Genomic DNA, 23,341 nt, shown 5'->3' on the forward strand with positions numbered 1-23,341 from the left:
CTCTATTATATGTTTTGAACCTTTTTTTGCTGTTTTTTCATATCCCTTCATACTATTATTTTTTAAGTTCCTAAGTACTTCTACTGTCTTTCATTCTTTTATTTTTCTCTTTCATGGATGCAATGTTCTTTGGAACCTTGTTTAAACCAAGTTAATGGCCTTTTAAGCTTCCTCCGCATGAGTAGGAGTTCACTTTTTGAATAGTAAGAATTATATGTCGGGGGGGGAGCATCAGGATTTTAGAGATGCTTAGGTGAGGCATGGTCAAAAAAAGCTTGGGAACCACTGACTTAGATGAAATAGGCCATGTATCAATTTGATAAATGAATAAAAAAAATATTCTGCATATGGAAATGATACTGCAAAGCTGGTTTATTGCTGCTATGGTTGTTTCTTTCAGACTTCACTCAGGATACATCTGTTGAAATGGCAACAGAAACTATTCTTGAGCTGAAATTTTAAAATCTATTCAGGGGAAAGGCAGGATTTTTTTCCCTGGGTGATCGCACTCTTAGACAAAAAGGGGAAAAAACATAGTTAAATCAGTCTCCCAGATAATGGTCTTCGGTAGTATTAAAGTCAGTGAACAGAATTTGCCAGTCAAGAGATGAGAGATCAGCATCTATGAGATCATAGTTGGCTTTTTTAAAGTTATAATTGAGGAACCCGTTGTTATGATTATCTTTGTAAGGACGTATATTGAGACAAAAATCAATCATGCTGTGATCACTGTTGGAAAAGGGTTCTTTTATTTGTAGGCCATACATTGAGTTTAAACTGTTGCAGAAGATAAGATCAAGGCAGTTGTTGAGTTGTTACTTACTAGATGATCCAGTCCTAGATTAGTGACAGCATTGTACAGGGTTGCATGTATGGGTTCAGTTGTACATTCATTTATGATCCAATTAATAAGAGGTAGATTGAGAGATAGATAAGAAAGATAAGAGGGTGTGGGCAGGAGGCTGCCCATGTTAATAGTGAAGTTAGCTTGTTTGCATGGTCAAGGTTGTAATCAAGGGCTCTGTAACATAGTAAGAAGCAAAATATGGTATTTAAGGACAGCTCGCAGATGATGGTCTTAGAAAGAGCGAGTTCTTGTGTAACTTGAATATTTTTTAGATTTATGGACTTTTTATAGAAGATAGCTATTTAGATCTATTTAAATCTATTTAGATCACTCTATTTAGATCAAATCATTCAGATGCAACTGGTTTTCAGGAAGCACTTGGGGAAAGGTCCCAGAAGCCTTCTGTTGGGAATCTACTCCAGAATACAGGGATAGAGACTAGGCAGGATTAACCCCAAGGGACCGCTTTCTTTGCATTGATTCAGAAGAAGATTTTGAATAATCAAAGAATTCTGGAAGAGGAATTGCCAGAAAATACAAGTGGAGCAATATTGGGAAAAATGTCTCCTATAGAAAATGATTATACTATAACTAGAAAGGGCTCTAGATGAGACATTTGGATCCAGTCTACATTCAGGCCTAAGTATGGGATTAAAAAAATGCATTGGTTGCTCTTGTAGATCTTCTGCCCTGGAATGTGGGTGGATAGAAGCCCCTTTCTTCTTCTGTTAATTCTGTCAGCAGCATTTCATCGCTTCAAGCATGGTATCATTTTGGATTATCTCTGAAGTTTGCTCTGGCTGGAGAATGTGAAGTTTATGGGAGAAATTTATTAAAAATGAAAATAGATACTAAGACTAAATGGAAAGTTAATACACTTTTTGGACACCCAAAAGTAACAAAGGGTAAACAATTGAAAAGCACATTTTTCATACACAGTTTCCGAGTCTTTGGTTGATCTTGTTAGATATGTTTTGTGATATATTGAACAAGTTTCGGTACAGACTAAATAGAAGCAAAGCACAATATTAAGTGAATAGATGTATAGAGGGAACATTTATCAAAATAGCTACTCCTTAATAATTGTTTGCTTTTGGGGGGGGTTTAAGTTTAATCTTTTGTGGGAATAGCACACAGTTTGTAAGGGTGTGGTGGCATTGCCACTTTTACAACAGGTGCTTCGTTGAGTTTTTTCACTCCTTCAGGCAACTGGAAGCTGAAGGCCCTCAACAGGTTGGTCAGAAAAATGAAGATCTCAATTCTTGCCAGCAGCTCTCCCACACATATGCGTTGACCTATAGATGAGACAAAGCATTCATAAAGGGAATAATAATCACTTTTCTAGAATATATCCCATTAGCAAGGGAATCTGAAAAGATCTGTAACAGATGAAATAGATTTTCATGTTGAATTCTGGTATCTTCTAGCAGATTCAATTCCTAGTGCTGCCTAGGAATTGGGGAGAAATAATCCAGAATCAGGGGTGGGTTCTACATTTTTTTACTACCGGTTCTGTGGGCGTGGCTTATTTTGTGGGTGTGGCTTGGAGGTCATGTGACTAGGTGGGTGTGGCTAGCTGGTCAGAGTCATTTCTGGAAGGTTCTCGCACTTACGACCAAGTCCTCAACTTACGACCAGACTCATTTGTTTGCTTTTAACACTGATCAGCTGTAGGACGGCCCTTTGAAGCCCCCCGGCAAGAGTTTAAACAGTTTTTTTCCCTCTAGTCATCAGCTGGGACTCAGGAGGCAGCAATAGATTGGGGGTGGGACCAAATAAAAGGTAAGAATAACGTGGGTGGGTGGGAGGGCGGGGGGGGGAAGAACCGGTTCGGTGACGTCATATCGTCACCGCTACCGGCTCGGCCAAACTGGACCGAACCAGGAGGAACCCACCACTGTCCAGAATGTCAGCTTTGCTGTGACTGCCATGGATCTGTCCAACTACTATTGGACCGCAGAGGCTGGTTTTTTGTTTATAGCCTAAGGGAAGTTCAGACTCTCTTAGTTTTGAAACTAGAAGGAATAAGGATTCCTTGCTTTCCTGTTCAGGCCATGATGACCTCAGAACATCTCAGGGGTGGGAATGGTGAGAATCTATAAGTAATAAGCTGCTTTGGGCTCATAGATGTACCTATTCCGAAGGGCAGAAACTCTTCCCGTTCAATGAACTTCCCATCCTTATCTAAAAAGTGATTTGGGTTGAATTCTTCAGGTGTCTCCCATTGCTCAGGATCAAGAAGAACAGAGCGCAGGTCTGGCCAAATAATGGTCTCCTACAAACAAAGAGATGATTAAACAGAACAGTTTCATAACTGCAACAGGTAAAAAAAGTACCAACAATATGGATGAAGCATTTGGTTTTAGCTTGCCTTTATGGACACACCTTTGTGCATTTCCAGAGCAGTTTCAGAGAGCAGTAGCTGCTCAATGTTTAGCTTCCTTTCTTTCATCCCGTCCATTTAAACAGAGAGGTGGATGCCTATTTATCACATCAAATTGCTCCAAGAAATGGACAAAAACCATATCCAGATATGACCAGTGATGCGATTCAAGTAATTTAACTGTCAGCTCTGGAAGCTATCTTTTTTTTGGGAGCTTCTGGGCTGCCACATTTAGTGTCTGGGAAAACAGGAGGGGGGATTTCAAGGAGTCAGTGGAGAATTAGCATTCCTTTCTCTGGGAACCAAGAATCTGAATCTGCTGAATCTCAACACTGGATATGACTACAATTTTTAACAATTTCAGCCATTAATCACTTATCATCTTCCTAGAATAAATAGAAAATATTATTGGTTCTAGCTTTAAAATCTGAGCTGTGTTTGGATTCAAACTCATAATCCATCCCCACAAGTTTGCTATTCTTGGTTATTCAATTTTGCATGACTACATTGGCAGTTTACAAACAGAGAGCTTATGTCAAATTCTGATTTTTCCTCCATGCTGGACTACTGCAATACTGCCTGAACATGTTCCTCACCTTTGGAATGTGGTAACCCCTGATCTTCACATCCTTTGTACTTTGCCTGGGAGCCCCAGCTAGCAAGACATATTTTAGACGCTGTACTTCATGAATCACAGCATTGGTGTAGGGCAGCTTCTTCCGATCCTGATAGGAAATTGACTGTGAGATGTCAAACACATCTTTAATCTCCTTCTGGACTTTCTCTAGAAAAAATAATGGAAATGAAGCTTTATTTTGTTCATTCAAGCCTGTTGCCACCAACGTTCTGGCCTTCTCCTTCAAGTTATTGCCAGCTTCTAGGCTCCATGTCAATTGGAATTCCAAATTTGCAGTCCCAGTTGGACCTCCAATGCCTGTTGCCAGCTCATGGACCTTTATGCTGCTACTTGCACCAGACCACCTGACCAAGGACTCCAAATCTATCTCTGATCTCTGGGCATTGCACGCTTCCCACTGGTCTCTGATCTCTGATCTGGGCCATGTACTTCACTGCCAAGGTCCCTGTTGACTCTCTGGGCCAGTTCTTGCTTCTACTTCCCCCAGATTCTCATTCTTCTGGGCTGCAGCTCTGATTCGAAGCTGGCTCTTCAATACACCTTCATCAGCCTTTCACTCTTAGCACAGATTCTCTACCTTGACCACTGGGTTAGACTCACTGTAGGCTCACTACCTCCTACCAGTCCCTCATTGTGCTGCCCCCCTCATGCACACATGCTCACAATGGAAAGTTCAAAAGTTATTATTCAAAACCCCAAAGGGTTTCAGTGGTTAAATCAAACGTTGAATACCAAGCTCAGCATGAGACAAAATCTCAATAAGATTCAGTCCAAGAAATACCAAACAAAGTCCAAAGCCAGTCCTAAATCCATACACAGGATTGCAAATCAAACCGCACTGCATATCGGACATAAATACAATCGAGAGAGTCCAGAGATATTTTACGAGAAGAGTTCTCCGTTTCTCTAACCGCAATAAAATACCTTAATGCCACCAGCCTCCAAATTTTGGGCTGAGACAACTTAGAACTACGCCGACTTCAGTCTGACCTAAGCATAGTACATAAAATTATTTGCCGCAATGTCCTTCCTGTGAATGACTACTTCAGCTTCAACCACAACAATACACAAGCAAATAATAGATACAAACTCAAGGTAAATCATTCCGCACTCGATTGCAGAAAATATGACTTCAGTAACAGAGCGGTCAATGCCTGGAATGCACTACCTGACTCTGTGGTTTCTTCCCCAAACCCCCAAATCTTTAACCTTAAACTGTCTACTGTTGACCTCACCCCATTCCTAAGAGGTCTGTAAGGGACCTGCATAAGTGCACCAATATGCCTACCGTCCCTGTCCTAATATTCCTTTTTTACTTACTCTTTTCATGTATTCAAATTATGTTTATACTTTTACCTGTTTTCATATATATGCTTGACTTATGTTTAAGTCACAAAGAACAGGAGGTAAGAAACCGGACACATTGTTCCAGCAACACCCATTACTTTGGATGGGATTCAATAGGCAATGCCAGTACAATCCCTCACAATGGGTGAGATTGCCTCCTCGTGAATACCCTGGCCAACCAGCATTGTGCCTGTCGGCCATGCATATCCTTTGATCAGGACGAAGTGCAGACTCCACCTCCTTAACCTCATTTGACTGCCAGCAGATACTCATGATCCCAGCCTGGATCATCCAGGCTCACCTGTCACAGCTGTGGCTCCCTCGGCTCTGTCTCAGACTGCCACTCATCCAATAGTCCTGGCTGTGGTTGTCCCATCAGGCTGGAACTCTCCGCTCCCTGATCCATTTCTCTCCGTTGCCGCCATGCTCTCTTTCCCCGAAATGTCAAGACCTGGCTCCTTCTTCTCTTCCTCCTCTGAATTCACATCAGGAAAGCGGTCTGCAGGAGGGTCTGTTACACTCATCCTGGTTATGTCCCTCAGTGCTTCAGACAATGGTCCTAGGTCTCAGCCCCTCTGGAACCGCCTGTTGGCTGGCTCTGCCTCTTCTACCCCAAGCTTGGTAGGCTTCTGCATTGAAAGTGTTAAATCTGACCTGATTTGCACTGATTTCCAGTTTTTAGCTAAATATTTTATTGAAAGAAGAAGGAAGAAGGCTCTATGTTCATTTATTTAGCATATGGCAGGCTTTCTCTGTCGACATTCTTAGATTTCCTTTAATCCTGCTAAATTCATAATTCTGCTTATAGAATCAAGAATCTACATTGGAAATTATTATGAAGAATTGATTTCAAATAATTTTGGTGTATTTTAAAACCTGAGAGTGACTCTTGTTCCATGCCTGTCTCACCTTGGATGTTGGGATGATTGGTCAAGAGGAGAAGTGCCCACATCAGAGTCATCATGGACGTCTCTGTTCCAGCAAGAAAAAAATCAAAAATACACAGAGCCAGGTTCTCTTCATTGTAGGTGGATTCTGAGTCATTCTTGCTCTGAAGTTTAAAATGGAAAATAAAAATTACAACAAATTCTATCCAGGTTTTCTGTAGTAATTTTTTATCTTTGTATCTCAAATTTAGAGAATAAATACATTCCTAGTGGTTATGTAGGAATATCAATGCAGGAGAATAATACTATTACTGGTAGATTCACATTAAGACACAATCTTAGTTATGCCCAAAGTGATGCATGTGACTGCTCTAATTATCAGATTTTGTGGCTATTATGCAATACCATGACAATTTATGCAATGTTTAGAATGTGGATAATTCTCAACTTACTATCATTCATTTGGTGATCATTCAAAGTTTTAATGGCACTGGAAAAAAGTGACTTACAACAGGTTTTCATACCATTGCAGCATCCCTGATCCTAACCTTAACCCTAACTCTGGGGTCATGCAATCACCATTCGTAACCTTCCCAGCTGGCCTCTGACAAGTAAAGTCAATGGGGAAAGCCAGATTTGTTTAATGAACACATAATTCACTTAACAAATGCACTGATTCGCTTAATAGGTCTGGCAAGAAATGGGGCAAAATTCACTTAATAGCTGCTTTGCTTAGCAACAGAAATTTTGGGCTCAGCTGTGGTTGCAGGTTGAAGGCTACCTGTGTTAGATTCTTGTGAGACAACATTAACCTTGCAGCAAACCAGTGCAACTTTGTGAAGAATTGGGGGACAACTGATACAATACAGGCTATTTGTCTAGTGATAGAGAAATGTCAGAGTTTAGGCAGCGTGACTAGTATTATGAGATAAATCCAGGAGCAAAACACAGCACACAGAGCCTTTAGATAATTAACAGTGGTTTTATCTACAGCTAAATATATAGACTTATATGTGGTAAATACCTTATCATACAGCTACTGACACAAGGAGAGCAATGAGTTACACCATGAGAGAGAACATGAGTAGAAGAGAAAACGCCGTCTAATGGCTTCCCTTATATAGGCAGCTTCTTACCCAGCTTCTTAAAGCATCAGTAACCGTGTTGCTTCATTCCTATTGCATCAGCTTTCATCTTGATAAGCAACCCATCACAAATATGGCAGTCACTGAGCTAAAAAAAGCTTTTAAACAACTATCATATGGCCTATTTCTTTCTCAACCACAAATGGTCCAATTCTCACCATTGCTCTTTATACTTAGTACGTACACTGTAACCAGAAACCTTCAATTACAACACCCATGGATGCTATTATATGCTGATGATATCATGGTAGAGAGTGGAACCCTTGAACCATTCATTCAAAGGTGGAAAACCTGCCTTAATGGTTTAGGAATGAAGGCCAGTATTAAGAGGACTGTATAGCTTGAATGTGGTAACCAGACCAATGATCCACTCAAGACTGATGGAATGAAATTGTAAATAAAGTGACTCACGATAACTTCAAATCAAGAACCTTTTTCTGAAAACATTGGCGAGGAAGACCTTTTTTCCTTGTTTCAAACTGTTTTACATTTTACAGATGGTTAAGACTGTAAAAGTATCTGTCCTTTGCTGAACATTTCAGGGAAAATAATCATTTCAGTATAAATGAATCAAGAATCCCTGTTAATTCTTCTCCCTCTTAATGGAATTACTTTATAAAAAGGGGAAAGAAATGATAGGCAAACACGAGAGGATGACAAATGATAATAATTCTAGCTTACTCCACAAAGAATTTCCCTTGTTTAATGAGAGTTTAAGATTGCAAAAGTACGGACTTCTGGGAAGATGGCTAACTGAGCACAGGGAGAGATCTCTGAAGGATTTTTTCCTTGGGGTGTAGCTCTTCTGCCTTTTAACTGGCATCCCATCAGTTTTTATGACCCTCCCGGCCAGGTTGTGTTGAAGAACTTACCCTCTGAACCCTCCAATACAGCTGTAAACCGGCAAACAGCTTCTGGAGTTGAACCCCAAAGCTATCTGCATGTCAAAAGCTGGGAGGGGAGGGACTCAGTGGTGGGTTGCCCCCGGTTCAGTCCGGTTCTATAGAACTGGTAGTAAAACCAGCAGGAAGTTCCGCCCACCTGCCATGATGTCATAATTGTCGATCTGCGCGCGTTCCCATTGCAAACTGGTAGTAAAGATAAGTAGAACCCACCTCTGGAGGGGCTGCAATCTGTTCAAGATTGAGGAAGCAGTCATTTTGAAATTCACCTTTCAAACAGACAGTAAGTTATGTCTTTCTCTTCTTAATCACCTTCAACGACTTTTAATCTTTTTAAAGTCAACTTAAAAAGAAGCTTTTTCTAAGTACAGCCCGCTGTACCTTTTTGAAGACTTATGCCATTGTAGGGATTTCTTTTTGTCTCAAAGAACAAACAAGGCTTATAAGGCAAGCCAAATAAGGAAGTGTGGTGAAAGAAAAAAAGCTGATGGAGAAAGATGAAGGTTGGAAGCTGTGATTTTAGTTTACTATTGCAGTAACTGGTAGCTTGGTCTTCTTAGCTGTGGGTGCCTAAAATCTTCTGATTCTGATTAAAAGAGGAAGCCAAGATGGTGGAGCAAAGTATAAGAGATACGTTTGAAAGGTCTCTAAATAGAATGTGCCAATTTGTTGACCAGCTGTTCTCTGGTGATAAAAAAAATCCTCTCAAATTTGTTCAGAGATGCAACCATGTGGAGAATGTTACCAAATTGCCGAGGCAACTTCACAAGTAGCTGAACATGCAGAGGAGTTTATCACAGTTTTGGAAGAACCTGATATTAACTTTCAGTACTATGGTTATAAACCTCTCAACACAACTGAAATAAGAGTGTCGAGAAAGAAGATAAATTTGGGGCTTTTTCTTTAAGGACATTAACAAGGTTGAGGATCTCGTGATAAAAAGAAAGGCCTATAAGTCTTTGATAAAACTTCCAGAGAAGAAAAAAAATTTACTCCATGAAGAGCAGCTAGAAGGAATGACTTAAACTTAAAGAGTTAACTGGAATTAGGATGGAATTTTCTTCTTGTTATGTGCAACTGAAAGAAAGATTTTTCTTTCTTTTTCTCTTTCCCCCTGTATTTCACACCCTCTTTTCCCCACTCCATTCCCTCCCCTATTTTCTTATTTTTTTCTTCTTTTCTTTGTATTTTATATAATAAAATAAAACCTTAATAATAAAAAAAGATTGCAGAAGTACAATATAACTCTTATTTAGAAGTAACCTGAATTAACATCGGCTAAATTCAGAATAGAAATTGAATGCAAAAGAGGGAAAAATCCAGTGAAGACAATTTCAGTAGCCCCTCCTGTTTGCTTATAGCAAGGAACATAATAATTTCTCCTTTATGTATTAAACCATACCTTGTCAATCTGAAGAAGATAGTGATCAATGAAATCTTGTGGCTCATGCAGAGCGCTGGATTCCTTGTGTTTCTCTATTTCCTGCTTTGCAAAGGAAGTGATCACCTCTACAGAAGCCAATGCCTCCTTGTGAGGGCCTGGGAGGTAGTTCATTAATTGTCGAAACAAAGCAAACAGCTAATAGAAATGGAAAAGGAAAAGTTTATTTATTCCCCAACTACAACTAAAGAAAACTCTAAAGCAGCTCACAGTAATAGACCACACTTAATAAACAAAGAAAAACATTGCTAGCACATTAAAACATGGCAAAGTATTATTAAGCAGTACTAACTCTTCACATGATCTTAATTCTATCCCTCTATTAATACGGCCTAAGACTCTGTTGGCTTTTTTGGTGGCTACATTCAAAGAAGTTCTAGAAGTCTGGATGGAAGCAATGGGTTTAAATGATAAGGAAGCAGATGTTGGTATCATATTAGAAGAACTGTTCAATGACGGACTCACCCAGGAAGTGATAACCATCTTTTCGAGAGCAGTTTAAACATGGGGTGGACAGCCATCTACTGGTGAAACTGAAATGATGGATTTCTTCATGGGCAGAATCACTTTGGTACAGTGGTTAATGTACCAATCTAGAAACTGAGATATTGTGAGTACTACTCCCAACTCAAGCAACTCAACCTGGACAAGAAAACTGCAAAGATTTGTCCAGGTTTTCACCTTGAGTCAAGACTGATTTAAGGACAGACACACCTACTGGAAATAATAGTACAATACAATAGATGATTTCCAAGACGTCCTTCATGGATACTATTCATGTTTACATGAAATTATTGATATAAATATATGGTAGGCTTTGTGGGAGCTTTAATATAAAATATGACTCACCCCATGAAAAAAGCTACCAGAGAATTTCACAAGAATTTCAAGGGCTTGAATTAACTTCTGGAAGTTTTCATCGTCAGGAGCAAACTGATGTCCAAAACTCAAAGCACATATGACATTAGAAACTGCATTTATTACTGGAAGTGATGGGTCAAATGGCTGTCCTGAAAATGAAGGTATTTTATAATGAATGTTTAAGGAAGAGAGCTTGTAAGGGGATGAAGGAATATAATTGGGAACTCTACCAATTGTTTCAAAAAAAAAATTAAAAAATCAAATCAATCAAATCAAATATATGTGTTCTTTTTTGAAATACGCAGAATGGAAAAAAATTCTGCAGACAGAGACCTGAGCCATTACCCCAAATTACATACCTTTTGTTTGTCTAAAGATCTCCACCAATGTCTGAGCTCCATCTTCTATTTGATGCTCAATGCTTTTCTTGCCCAGGCCTAACATCCGCAGAGAACTGATGCCAATGTGTCGCTGCTGTTTCCAGATGTGACCATTGGAATTAATAATTCCTGAGGACATCAGCAGACAATGATAAATGATTCCTGATGACATTCATGTTAAAAAAACCACTTAAGTTTAGTTCTTGCTAAATATGTTTCTGGATTTCAGGTGGAAATACCAAAACCTTGTGGCATGTTGCCACTTTGTAAGATTCTGGCTATGTTATTTTTGATTTAAAAAATATTTATTCGTTTTGGGTGTCACAATGGGAGACACATGTGGTATAGTGACCCCAGATGCAATACCCCAGCTTCTATCTTATATGATGGACATCAGAAGCTTCTCAGTTGATGTAAACATTCATGAAAGAGAACATATGTGACAGGATCTTCTCAAGGGTGGCAGGATCCATCCACAATTTCCTCCTACAAGATTGAAACTAACCAGCAAAATAGGCAAATGGCTTTTTTATTCAACAAGTTTAATCAAATTAGCAATAAAGGAGAATATTTGTAGCTCAGGGTTGAGATGCAGGGTCCTTGGTGATCTTGAGTGTTTTCTTGCAGGCTTTTCACTACCCAAATTCTAGATAACATTATCAGTGCTTATGATCAAGTTATGCCAATGATCAAGTACAACATTTTAAATTGTTTTATCTAAGCTATCAATAAATTAAGAAACAGTTATAAGTAAAGTTTACTTAAAGTTAACTAAGCTTATTATATTGTGAGCCAGCATATGATAGTGCTATTTAAGCATGCGTGATAATAAATGATCAATACTTTATTTTTAAAAACTTCAAATTAAGGAGTTCGAGAATAATATATTTCAAAGATACAGTAGATGCAAGATGGAAGGGTAAAAAATGATTGAATAAATGAAGCAATAGGTTTAGTGTCACGTTCCGGTGTTTAGCAGACAAGAAATGCAGACAAGAAAGTTACTTGGGTACTTTTCATCTGGCAATCCGGAAACCTGGCACAGAGTGACAAACAGTAAACAAAATAAAGTCAGTGCTAGTGTGATTTAACCCTCCACCCCTTAAATGCCCTTTAACCCACCCCCACAGTTCCACCACCTGGGCCCCGCCCCATATAATTACCACCCCTCACATGCCACCACTTTGCCAGTGTCCTTGCAGCTGCAGAGTTTTCCATCTGGCATGCCATGTTTTCGGCATGCCAGGCTCCCTGTGCCTAGTCTGCCGCCCATATGGTCTACTGTGCATCAACTGTTTACGATGACGGCCTCCCGAGAGCTCTTTAGCTGTGGCAGGCTTGTCAGGGCTGTGCCCGCCCTCCCCACAGCATGAGAGGAGACCCGTGGTATGTATGGCCACTGCGTGGTTCAGCTGTGTGGCTTGCAGCCTGTCAGCAGGTGTTCGGCAGGCGTGGCTTTTGGTGTGAATTTCAGCAGGCGCGTTCCAGCTGGCGGCTCTCCATCCCCGCCCGAATGGCAGCCCCGGCATGGAGAGCCGTGGGCTGACATTTAGTATGTATAAACAAATTAAGAAAATGCCTAAACAAATGTATGACATTTTTGATAGTCCTTGTGAAAAGGATAAATGTCCAGAATCTCATATTTAAAAAGGACTCAAAACAATCTTCTGGGCATTAGACCATGTATGGATGATCTTCAGGATGAAATATTTGAATGCAGGGTGTCAGAGAAAACATTGCAAATGTTAAGATCAATCAATCAGAATAGAGCTGGAAGTGACCTTGGAGGTCTTCTAGTCCAAACCCCTGCTTAAGCAAGAGATGGTATTCAGCAGGTTCTGACCAGTTCTGGAGAACTGGTAGCGGAAATTTTGAGTAGTGCAGAGAACCACTAAATATCATCTCTGACTGGCTCCATCCCCATCTGTTCTATTCTGCAAAATCCCCATTTCCTCCTGATCAGCTGGGACTTGGGAAGCAGAGAATAGATGGGGGTGGTGCCAGTCAGAATTTTTACCACCGGTTCTCTGAACTACTCAAAATTTCCACTACCGGTTCTCTAGAAGGTCAGAACCTGCTGAAACCCACCTCTGCAATGGAGGTGATTGATTGAGTAATAACAGCCCATTGTTCCAGTCTGTCAAGATCTTTTTGGATCCTGAGCTTGTCTTCTAGGATGTTGGCTATTCTTGAAAGCTTAGTGTCATCTGCAAATTGAATGGGTTCCCCTTCTATTCTTTCATCTAAGTTATTTATGACGATATTAATGGGGCCTAAAACGGAATCAACTCCTGTTGACTTCTTTTTAAAAAAACTGTTGTCTTCTCTTTTTTTAGTTGTCATTTATTTTGGTATTGAATGTAGTTATTTAAATTGTTATTTTGATTTCAAGCAAGATCATTAAAGCTGCTGATTTTATTCCAATTTTAGAAATGTTATTAGCTTAGAATAGATCCCAATTAAATCTAATTCCATGACTATGTAGGTAATCAATATGAAAGTAATGCTTTAGGTGGTTTGATCCAGTGCTGAAATCCAAATTTTTTTTACTACCGCTTCTGTGGGCATGGCTTGGTGGACATGGTGTGACTGGGTGGGCATGGCTTGGTGGGTCTGGCAGGGGAAAGATACTGCAAAATCCTCATTCCCACCCCACTCTGGGACCAGACAGAGGTGGTATTTGCCGGTTCTCCAAACTACTCAAAATTTTTGTTACTGGTTCTCCAGAACCTGTCAGAATCTGCTGGATTTCACCCCTGGGGTTGATCATATAGAGAGAATTGGTTAAAATCAAATTTGCAAAATTTGAAGAAAGTGGCCAAATTTGAAGAAAGAGGAAAAAATATTACTCAAAAAGAAAGGATTAATGGAAGGAAAATGAAGGATTTTAGTTGAATGGGGATGTTGAGAACCTCAGAAGAAAAAGGTGGATGTTTAGTGAAAAAGAAGTAAATGTCTAAGAATATAGGAATGTAATGAACCAGATAGAATGCAATGGAGATGTATAATAATTTGGTAGAAGGTGAATTATAGCTATATATATTGCTTACCTCATGCCATTAAGTCATTTTGTTAACTATCTCTTACTTACCCCTGCCCCATGTTATGCATAATACCACCAAAAATTATAATAGTCTGATGGTTATTTAGGTACAGTTTCTTACTACTTTTTTTTTTTATTTGATTTATATGCCGCCCTTCTCTGGAGACTCAGGGCGGCTTACAATGTGTTAAGCAATAGCCTTCATCCTTTTTGTATATTTTATACAAAGTCAGCTTATTGCCCCCACAAACTGGGTCCTCATTTCACCTACCTTAGAAAGGATGGAAGGCTGAGTCAACCTTGAGCCTTGGAAGATTCGAACCAGCAGTAAATTGCAGGCAGCTGTGTTAATAACAGGGTGCACTAAACCACTGTACTATCAAGGCTCTAGGTACAATTTCTTACTACTTGCACTTACCCCTTCCTTTTCCTACAGTAGTCAAGAATGCACCCTCTGGTCGATCAGAGAATTCTTCTGGGAAGCTGGTCATTACTTCTTTCACAGTTTTGAATCCAGACAGCACTACTAGAAGGCGAGGTCCAAGCCACAAAGAGTATACATTTCCATATTGTTTTGCAGGCTGCCAAGTGAATCAAAGTTGAGAATGTTACAATCAAATAAAACAGATTGTTTATAGTTAATGTGCCAGAATGAATCCTCAATTCCAAGACCTTTCACCTTATTTTCTCTCTCTAAGATTCCTGCCCAGAACTTTTGCTCTTTTGCTTCATTTATTTTCCTCAGATGTTCCTTTCTCTATGTTTCTGCTTGAAATCTACCATCTCCTGATTGCTCGGATGAGAGATGATCTTCTTACTGCATCTATGACAACTCACCATGGCCAACTTGCTGCAGCCAACTCATCACGAGACAACTCACAATGGCCGATTTGCCACAGGACAACTTGCCGTGGGAAAAGAGTTCCCCTAATATTGAAGAAATAGTTTAATAGAATCATTAAAGAAAGGATGCCAAAGAAGGGACAAAATAAAATGTGAATGACAAAAATTAGAATAATTTTTAAATTATGTTAAATAATTAAATTGAATTGTTGAATTATCCTGTGGCGAGTTAGCCATGGGGAGTTGTCCCATAGTGAGTTGGCCATGGTGAGTTGTCCACAACAAATTGACTGTGTCGAGTTGGCCATGGCAAGATGACGGAGGCAAGCTGTCCCATTCTGCTTCTTACTACCCAGTCCTTCTGCAACTGACAAATAGCAATAGCACTCAGACTTATATATTGCTTCACAGTGCTTTACAGCCCTCTCTAAGTGGTTTACAGAGTCAGCCTATTTGCCCCCCCCCCCAACAATCTGGGTCCTCATTTGACCCACCTTGGAAGGATGGGAGGCTGAGTCAACCTTGAGCTGGTCAGGATCGAACTTCAGAAATGCAGCCAGCAGTCAGCAGAAGTAACCTGCAGTACTGCATTCAAACTACTGAGCCCCACATAGGTGAGCCATAATGTCAGGTATGCTTCCTTCAGTATCCAGGAAAGAAAACCCCAAACTCAAGCATTTTGAAGAATCTGGTACTTTTACTGAATATGAAAAGATTAACATCCCAGTGAAAAGCTGGAAGTGATCAAAACGCGCGAAATGCATCTACTAAGCTTCTTCCCCCCCTCGTGTTTATAGTTTCTCAGCCAATCTAAAGGTCTTCCAAAGGTCAGGTGGCAACACGTCTGGCAGCGTCATCCATCAGGAATGTAAAGACAGTTGGTCGGCCATCCCCTTCTGAAATTTAGTTTCGATTCCCACGAAGTCCCCTCCTACAAAGACAAACCCCCTCCTGCTCTCTCCCCCCCTTTGCTCCATACCTAATCCCTCCCCGTTTCTTATGGCAGCTAAAGCAGGAAAGCTGATGCTGACACATAGCTTGTCTATGAGTCACATCTTTTGAACACTACCATTTGGATGGTTTTCAGAGGCTTTCTCAACCTCTTTGCCTTCTGCTTTTTTCAGCCATCAACTCCTCAGCTTTCCAACTGCAATTACATTGCTAGTACATTCTACAGCAGGGATGTCAAACTCAACGCCTGCGGGCTGGATCCGTCTCATGGGGTGCTTAGACCTGGAAACAGCAAAGGACCAGCCCACAGTGCCTCTGCTAGCAAAAACGGAGCTCAAGAGCCCCCCACCCCCAATGAGCTTTGTTTCTACCTGCAGAGGGCTCCATTTTCTCTAAAACTAAAAACAAAAGGAAAAATGTTTCCCCTTTTGCATTTGAGCATGCAACAAGGGACAGGAAAGGTGAATGGGAAAGAGGAAAGAAAAAGAAAAAGATGGGAAGATGGGAAGAGAGCAAGGAAGTAAAAAATAAGGAAAGAGGGGAAGAAAGAAGAAAGAATGAAGAGGGAAGGAAAAAGAAAAAAGGGAGGGAGGGAGGGAGGGAGGGAGGGAGGGAGGGAGGAAGGAAGGAAGGAAGGAAGGAAGGAAGGAAGGAAGGAAGGAAGGAAGGAAGGAAGGAAGGAGATTATAATGAGAATGCAGGAGGATCTGAGGAAAGTCCTGTCTTAGCACTTGGCCACCACAGGTGCCCCGACACGAATGACGTTGAGCTGACCATGCCTATCCCAGCCACACCCAGCCCACCACTCGAGGACAAATACAACCCTGATGCAGCCCCCAATGAAAATGAGTTTGACACCTCTATTCTAGAGATTATGCACTGCCATGAACTATTGTTCTTCATCTAATGGATTGATGGAGTAATACAACCTCCATCTAAACAATTGGGTAAGCTGTTAAAACAATTGATCAACTTCCTTTTTTTTGTTCTATTTTTATTTTATTCAAAAGAAAAGTTAAAATACAAAATTCAAAAAATATGAAAAAAATGAAAAACTGCAAAACAAAAAGCTGTTTTAAAAAGTACATTAGAAAAAAGAAGAAAAAACTAACACACATGTACATATTATCTCCCCTAGTTGAATACTGATTAATTCATAAATAATAGTTTTCCACCCATTGTGAACAGGCTCCCAAAATTTTTAAACCAAACTTATTTACAAATTATTGACCTATCATCTTGATGCTATATTAATGAAAAAATAGATAACAACAAAAATAAAAAAGGCAAGATTAAAGCTTTAAATCCCTCTGTTAACAAACTGTTATTGTAATCAACTCATAGAAAATTTATCATGGCACCTTATCTATCCCAAATAATCCCAGGAGTTAACAATGATTCATCTGAGATTAAATATCCACTTTGTTTCTTAATACAATCTCTTGTTGTATGATTAAATATAATAAATTTAATATCCAAAATTGATCTATCTTCCCATATAAATCCAGCTCAAATTGTTTTCCAGTTAAGTGTGATAAATCCATTCCCCAATCACCTTCAATCCTCCTAGGGAAAACCAATTTTTCACTTCTCCACTCAGTTAAGTTTCTCCTGTTGTAAAGAATTCAGGGAGATGTGTGCAATCAACTCAGTTATTTCTAAGTCTGTACCCAAAGGTGCTTTTTCAAGAGGCAACTGGACTTTCTGGTTTTTCTAAGTCTGTACAGTCCATTTTTCTTTCCAATGAATCTGCTGCTTTCAAATCACATTCCTTTTCTGAATCTAATTTATCCACGGCTACATGTATCTGAATACTTTCCATAGCCATTATCATTTCATCAAACTTTTTAAATTTCTAAAAGGGCTTTCAACTAGGGATTCCATGTTTCCAAACTTTTTTTAGATATCCACATTTGCTTGTCTATAATCTAATACATTGTTATTCTTTAATTTAGCAATAATAGATAAAAGAACACAGGAAACAAAAAATGCAGAAGTAAAGTAAAGAAATAGATAATGAAGCAGGGAAAATATTTTTCTGGATATTTTGATCCAAAATTAAAAGGAAAATTTAAAAAATAAGCTCCAAATATTGTGAAAATTAATAAAATGCAAAAACCCTGTGGTGAGTGTCCAATATAGTTGTAAATCAAATGAAAGCATTTTCACTACCCAAGAACACACTGTGTTTCCTTATACAAAAACAAACCTTATTTAGAACAACCACATAAGTTAAAGGGAGAAAAAAAGAACTGATACAGTCCAGCAGGAAGTTAAAATAAATCAGCATGCAGCCAGACAGTCAACTTTTAAAGATAAAAAGTAAAGTGAAGCAAACAATTCTAAAAGTGAAGTTAAAACTCAGGAATGCTTAAGAAAACTAACCTGCTGAGAGGAAGATGGATGAGTGGTGGCTTTTCTGACCACTCCCACAGGGAACTGGAATCTTCCCAGGAGAATCTATGGCTGTCCAAAAGCTGTCTTGGGTCATTTCTAAGTGCTTTCATTTAAATTGAGGAGCAGGACTGCCAAAAACCAGCTTTGGCAGCAAAATCAGCAGATCGGCAGCAGCAAAAAAAAATTAAAAATTCATACTGTTCAGCAGCCATCTTTAGGAGAAAATATTTAAGATTGAACTAGAATCTGCCTTCTAAAAATTCAGCCCCATTATTTCACATAGTGCTCTATGAAACAGCTATAAGCAAGTTTTTCCTGAATATTCTGGTATGTTGAGGAAAATAACTAATCAAGTGTCTTCACTAGCATTTGAAGAAATGTATTCCTCATTGTGTGAGAATATTTTACTAGATTAATACATTTGTCCATAAAGTTGGTATAAAGGAAACAAGTGAGAATGATCTTGTGTATTACTGGTTAGAATTAAATACCTTTAGGAAGTAATCTTCATGAAACCAAAACCCACTTGCCAAGGAAGTCCCAATGAGAGGTAGAGTGAAAGGACCGGGAGGCAAATGTCTTCGGGACCAGAGTTCTTTCAGGAAGAAGAGTATCAACAGAGCAAGCAGCAAAACAAACAAAAATATCCCTGTCACCATCATTTTCCTGCTTTTTCTTTGATGACCACTGGTGGATCTGAAGGTTGTGTGCTTTTGTCTTATATATTCCATTGATGGGAAACAAATAAGCAACGTGTCTTTTGACACTGTCTCATTAGTGATGGGTTTTTGTCAACAAGTTATTATCACATTAATTGGGTTAATGAGGTTACCTCTGACCATGTGCCATTCAAATAATAGAGGAAGAGATTAAAAAATAATAATCAAGGGTTGTGCAATCCATTTTATCCCAAACATTGACAACATGCCAGAATTATTTTAAAATCCTAGTGTACCAAGTATCAAATTATAGGTAGAGAGCTACAGATGTTTAGAAATACCTATCAAAACATGATGTCACCAATCAGTTGCCTAACCCATGAGCACATCTGAAAATGATTCATGCTAAAGTTTTAGCAGGGACAATCACCCATCTCTGAAGTATCACACTTAAAATGTTCCTTTTAGACAAGAGGCGATCACGCGCAAAGCGCACGCACAAAGAGAACCAGTAGTAAAGTCGGTTAGAATCCACCCCTGGACAAGAGTACATGAAAACTAGTATTTGGATAGAAATTTGTTGAAGAGAACTCAATTTATACATGTCAACAAATACACATTGTTAATGGGAGTAATGATGATTTAAATGAGCTGTGTGAAATCCAAAAAAGTATAAGACAAGGATGTCCTCTGACTCCACTGTTGTTTATTTTAGTACTGGAAGTTTTCAACAAAAAAATAATAATTAAGAATGAAACGTCTAATGAGAGCTTTTGCTGACAATTTAGTTATTTTTGTACAAAATGCCAAAAGCAATATGGAATATCTGATGAAGAAGCTAAATGACTTTGTAGGTTTAACCAGTTTCAAAATAAATAAGCAAAAAACAAAAATGCTGGTTAAAAATAGCCAAGACTGAACTTCTGATGAAGAAGTCACATTTTAAGGTGGAGAAAAGTTAAATATCCTGGGGTCATGCTTACAAATAAAAATTCTAAATTGTTTCTAAATAATTTGGAACGTTCATGAAAATCAGGTATGCCACTATCTGAGATTCTCCAGCCAGGATTTCAGCTCTTATACCAACCAAGATTCCAAGTCAGAGGAAGAGAGATGGAAATGAGAACAATACGGTATCAAGATATTTTGCTCCTTAGGTAACTGTTTGTGGGGCCCTGAATAAAGAATCAAGTATAAACTGTGAGTACTGCTGCTGTACTGTCTTCCTCATTGCCCAGGCCTTTGACTTCATTGCCCTGATGTTGGCAAATTTAACCAAATTTCTTATATGCTCTGCCTTCGATCTTCCTGACAAATTTGTGTTCACTTGCTAACAAGATGGATGAAATACTCCTTTTAAACAGATACAATTCTGATTTTCACAGAGCAGCTGCCCTATGCTTTATTGAAACCTGGTTACATGATGATATTGATAACAACAGCATGCAAATTCCAAGGTTTCAGATACATAGAGCAGACAGAATTGCAGAATCATCCGGTAAAAAGAAGGGAGGAGGCTTATGCTTATATATCAACAACAGCTGGTCTCAGAATATAACTATAATATATAAATTCTGTGATGAAAACTTAAGAGTCTTTACTTATCAACTGTAAACCATTTTATTCTCCGTGTGAGTTCTCCTCATTTCTACTAATTGCTGTTTATGTCCCCCCACAAGCCTGTGTAAACAAGGCATTATGAACTCAAACTCCAGATTATGGAGGCTGAAGCCAAATACCCCGATTCACTGGCCATTATTTTGGGAGATCTAAACAAGGCAAACTTAAGGAAAGAGCTACCAAAATACTTTCAGCATGTCAATTGTCCCACTAGAGGCAAGAATACTTTAGACCATTGCTACACAACACTAAAAGATGCTTATCGATCCTTACCATGAGCAGCTGTGAGACATTCTGATCATTGCATGATTCACCTTGTACCTGCTTACAGGCAAAGACTTAAAACCACAAAACCAACAATTTTTATTTTTATTTTTTAATTTGATTTATATGCCGCCCTTCTCCGAAGACTCAAGGCGGCTTACAATGTGCTCAGCAATAGCCTTCATCCTTTTGTATATTTATACAAAGTCAGCTTATTGCCCCCACAACTGGGTCCTCAATTTACCTACCTTAGAAAGGATGGAAGGCTGAGTCAACCTTGAGCCTTGGCGAGATTCGAACCTTGCAGTAATTGCAGGCAGCTGGTCTTAATAACCAGCTTAATAACAGGGTGCCTTAAACCCCTGTACTACCAAGGCTCAATTAAATCAGTGAGGACCAGGATGGAGGAGGCAAAGTTAAAGCTACAGGCCTGCCTTGACTGCACTGATTGGAATGTTTTTGAAAGTACCTCTGCAGACTTAGATGAACTCACAGAAACTGTAACATCATATGACAGCTTCTGTGAAGACCTATGTGTACCGACCAGGAACTTGCGAATATACAGTAACAACAAACCTTGGTTCACAGCTAAACTTAAGCAGCTATGTCGTTCCAAAGAGGAAGCCTACAAATAAGGTGATAAAATGCTGTACAATCAGGCCAGAAATGTATTAACAAGAGAGATCAGAGCAAAAAGAAGCTACTCTGAAAAGCTAAAGAATCAGTTCTCAACAAATGAACCAGCAAACATGTGGAAAACTCTTAAAAATATCATCGATTATGGCAAACTTCCTTCCCAGGCTGAAGGAAATCAACAACTGGCAGATGACCTGAATGTGTTTTACTGCAGGTTTGAAAGGAAACAACAGCCACCTATCTCCACAACCCCCATCTCAGACACACTAACAACAGCCAAGCCTCCTACAACTAACCCATCCCATTACCTTCCCAACCCCTAGTGATCACAGAAAAGTAAGTGCAAGACTTATTTCACAGACCAAAACCAGGAAAAGCTCCAGGCCCAGACAATTCCTTCTTGTTTAAAAGTCTGTGCTGACCAATTGGCCCCCATCTTCACCTGTATCTTCAATAAATAGCTAGAGATATGCTATGTTCCTTCTTGCTTCAAATGTTCTACTATCATCCCAGTGCTGAAGAAGCCCACCATCAAGGAACTGAATGACTACAGACCAGTTGCTCTAACGTTATGAAATCCTTCAAAAGGCTAGTGCTGTCCCACTTGAAAACAATCACAGATCCGCTGAAAGACCCCTTGCAATTTGTATACCGGGCAAATAGATCAACAGATAATGCTGTTAATATAGTTCTGCACTACATCCTACAACATCTTGAATCTCTAAAGACCTATGCAAGGGTCCTCTTTGTAGACTTTAGTTCAGCATTCAACACCATCATTCCAGACACACTTCTAACTAAGCTAAACCAGCTACAGGTACCTGAACACACTTGTAAGTGGATCATAAGCTTCCTAACAAACAGGAAGCAGCAGGTGAAGCTAAGCAGAATCGCATCAGATACCTGTACAACTAGCACAGGGGCCCCCAAGGATGTGTGCTCCCTCCACCTCTCTCTATATACCAATGACTACATCTCAAATGATCCATCTGTTAAACTACTGAAGTTCGCAGATGACACAACAGTGATCGGTCTCATTCGAGACAATGACGAATCTGCATATAGACGGAAGGTTGAACAACTAGCCTCGTGGTGCGACTGGAACAATCTGGAACTGAACATACTCAAAACCATAGAAATGGTGGTGGACTTTAGGAGAAACCCTTCCATACTTTCACCTCTCACAATACTAGACAACACAGTATCAACAGTAGAGACCTTCAAATTTCTAGGTTCTACCATATTGCAAGATCTAAAATGGACAGCTAACATCAAAAACATCATCAAAAAAGCACAACAATGAATGTCCTTTCTGTGCCAACTCAGAAAGCTCAAACTGCCCAAGGAGCTGCTGATACAGTTCTAGAGAGGAATTATTGAGTCTGTCATCTGCATCTCTATAAGTGTCTGGTTTGGTTCTGCAACCCAACAAGACAGACACAGACTTCAGAGGATAATTAGAACTGCAGAAAAAAGAATTACTACCAACCTGCCTTCCATTGAGGACCTGTATACTGCATGAGTCACAAAGAGGGCTGTGAAAATATTTACAGACCCCTCACATCCTGGACATAAACTGTTTCAACTCCTACCCTCAAAGCGACGCTATAGAGCACTGCACACCAGAACAACTAGACACAAGGACAGTTTTTTCCCGAACGCCATCACTCTGCTAAACAAATAATTCCATCAACACTGTCAAACTATTTACTAAGTCTGCACTACTATTAATCTTCTCATCATTCCCACCACCCATCTCCTTCCACTTATGACTGTATGATTGTAACTTTGTTGCTGGTATCCTTACGATTTATATTGATATTGTTTCCTAATTGCTTATTTGTACCCTATGACTATCATTAAGTGTTGTACCTTATGATTCTTGATGAACGTATCTTTTCTTTTATGTACACTGAGAGCGTATGCACCAAGATAAATCCTTGTGTGTCCAATCACACTGGGCCAATAAAGAATTCTGTCCTATTCTATTCTATATTCAAAATTATCAATCTCTAGGCCATCAGGGCAGGGTCTGAGTGACTCAGAAATTCATGATCAACAAGACAAAACCAAAACGTTATCATGATCCTCACTCACA

The 23,341-nt window shown here is 39.4% G+C and overlaps 1 protein-coding gene across 3 annotated transcripts; it reads right to left on the reverse strand.

Moving 5' to 3' along the window:
- Positions 1–728: 728 nt before the first annotated feature.
- LOC148112994 (cytochrome P450 2J2-like) lies at positions 729–21,562 on the reverse strand. 3 transcript variants are annotated; one of them, XM_087872415.1, is made up of 9 exons: positions 18,053–21,562; positions 14,292–14,454; positions 10,810–10,959; positions 10,439–10,599; positions 9,551–9,727; positions 6,124–6,265; positions 3,827–4,014; positions 2,981–3,122; positions 729–2,142 (listed from the first exon to the last, which is right to left on the reverse strand). In XM_087872415.1, the coding sequence occupies exons 2-9, from the start codon at positions 14,362–14,364 to the stop codon at positions 1,958–1,960; spliced, it is 1,218 nt and encodes a 405-aa protein (XP_087728541.1). In that variant the 5' UTR covers positions 14,365–14,454; positions 18,053–21,562; the 3' UTR covers positions 729–1,957. The 3 variants fall into 3 exon arrangements, with proteins under 3 accessions (XP_087728541.1, XP_087728539.1, XP_087728540.1); XM_087872413.1 differs by having other exon boundaries at positions 18,556–18,807; XM_087872414.1 differs by lacking the exon at positions 18,053–21,562 and adding an exon at positions 15,211–15,691.
- Between the last annotated feature and the right edge of the window lie 1,779 nt (positions 21,563–23,341).

Source organism: Pantherophis guttatus, chromosome 6, assembly GCF_059756535.1.
Source record: "Pantherophis guttatus breed Tessera chromosome 6, ASM5975653v1, whole genome shotgun sequence".
In the NCBI taxonomy this organism is placed as follows: Eukaryota; Metazoa; Chordata; class Lepidosauria; order Squamata; family Colubridae; genus Pantherophis; species Pantherophis guttatus.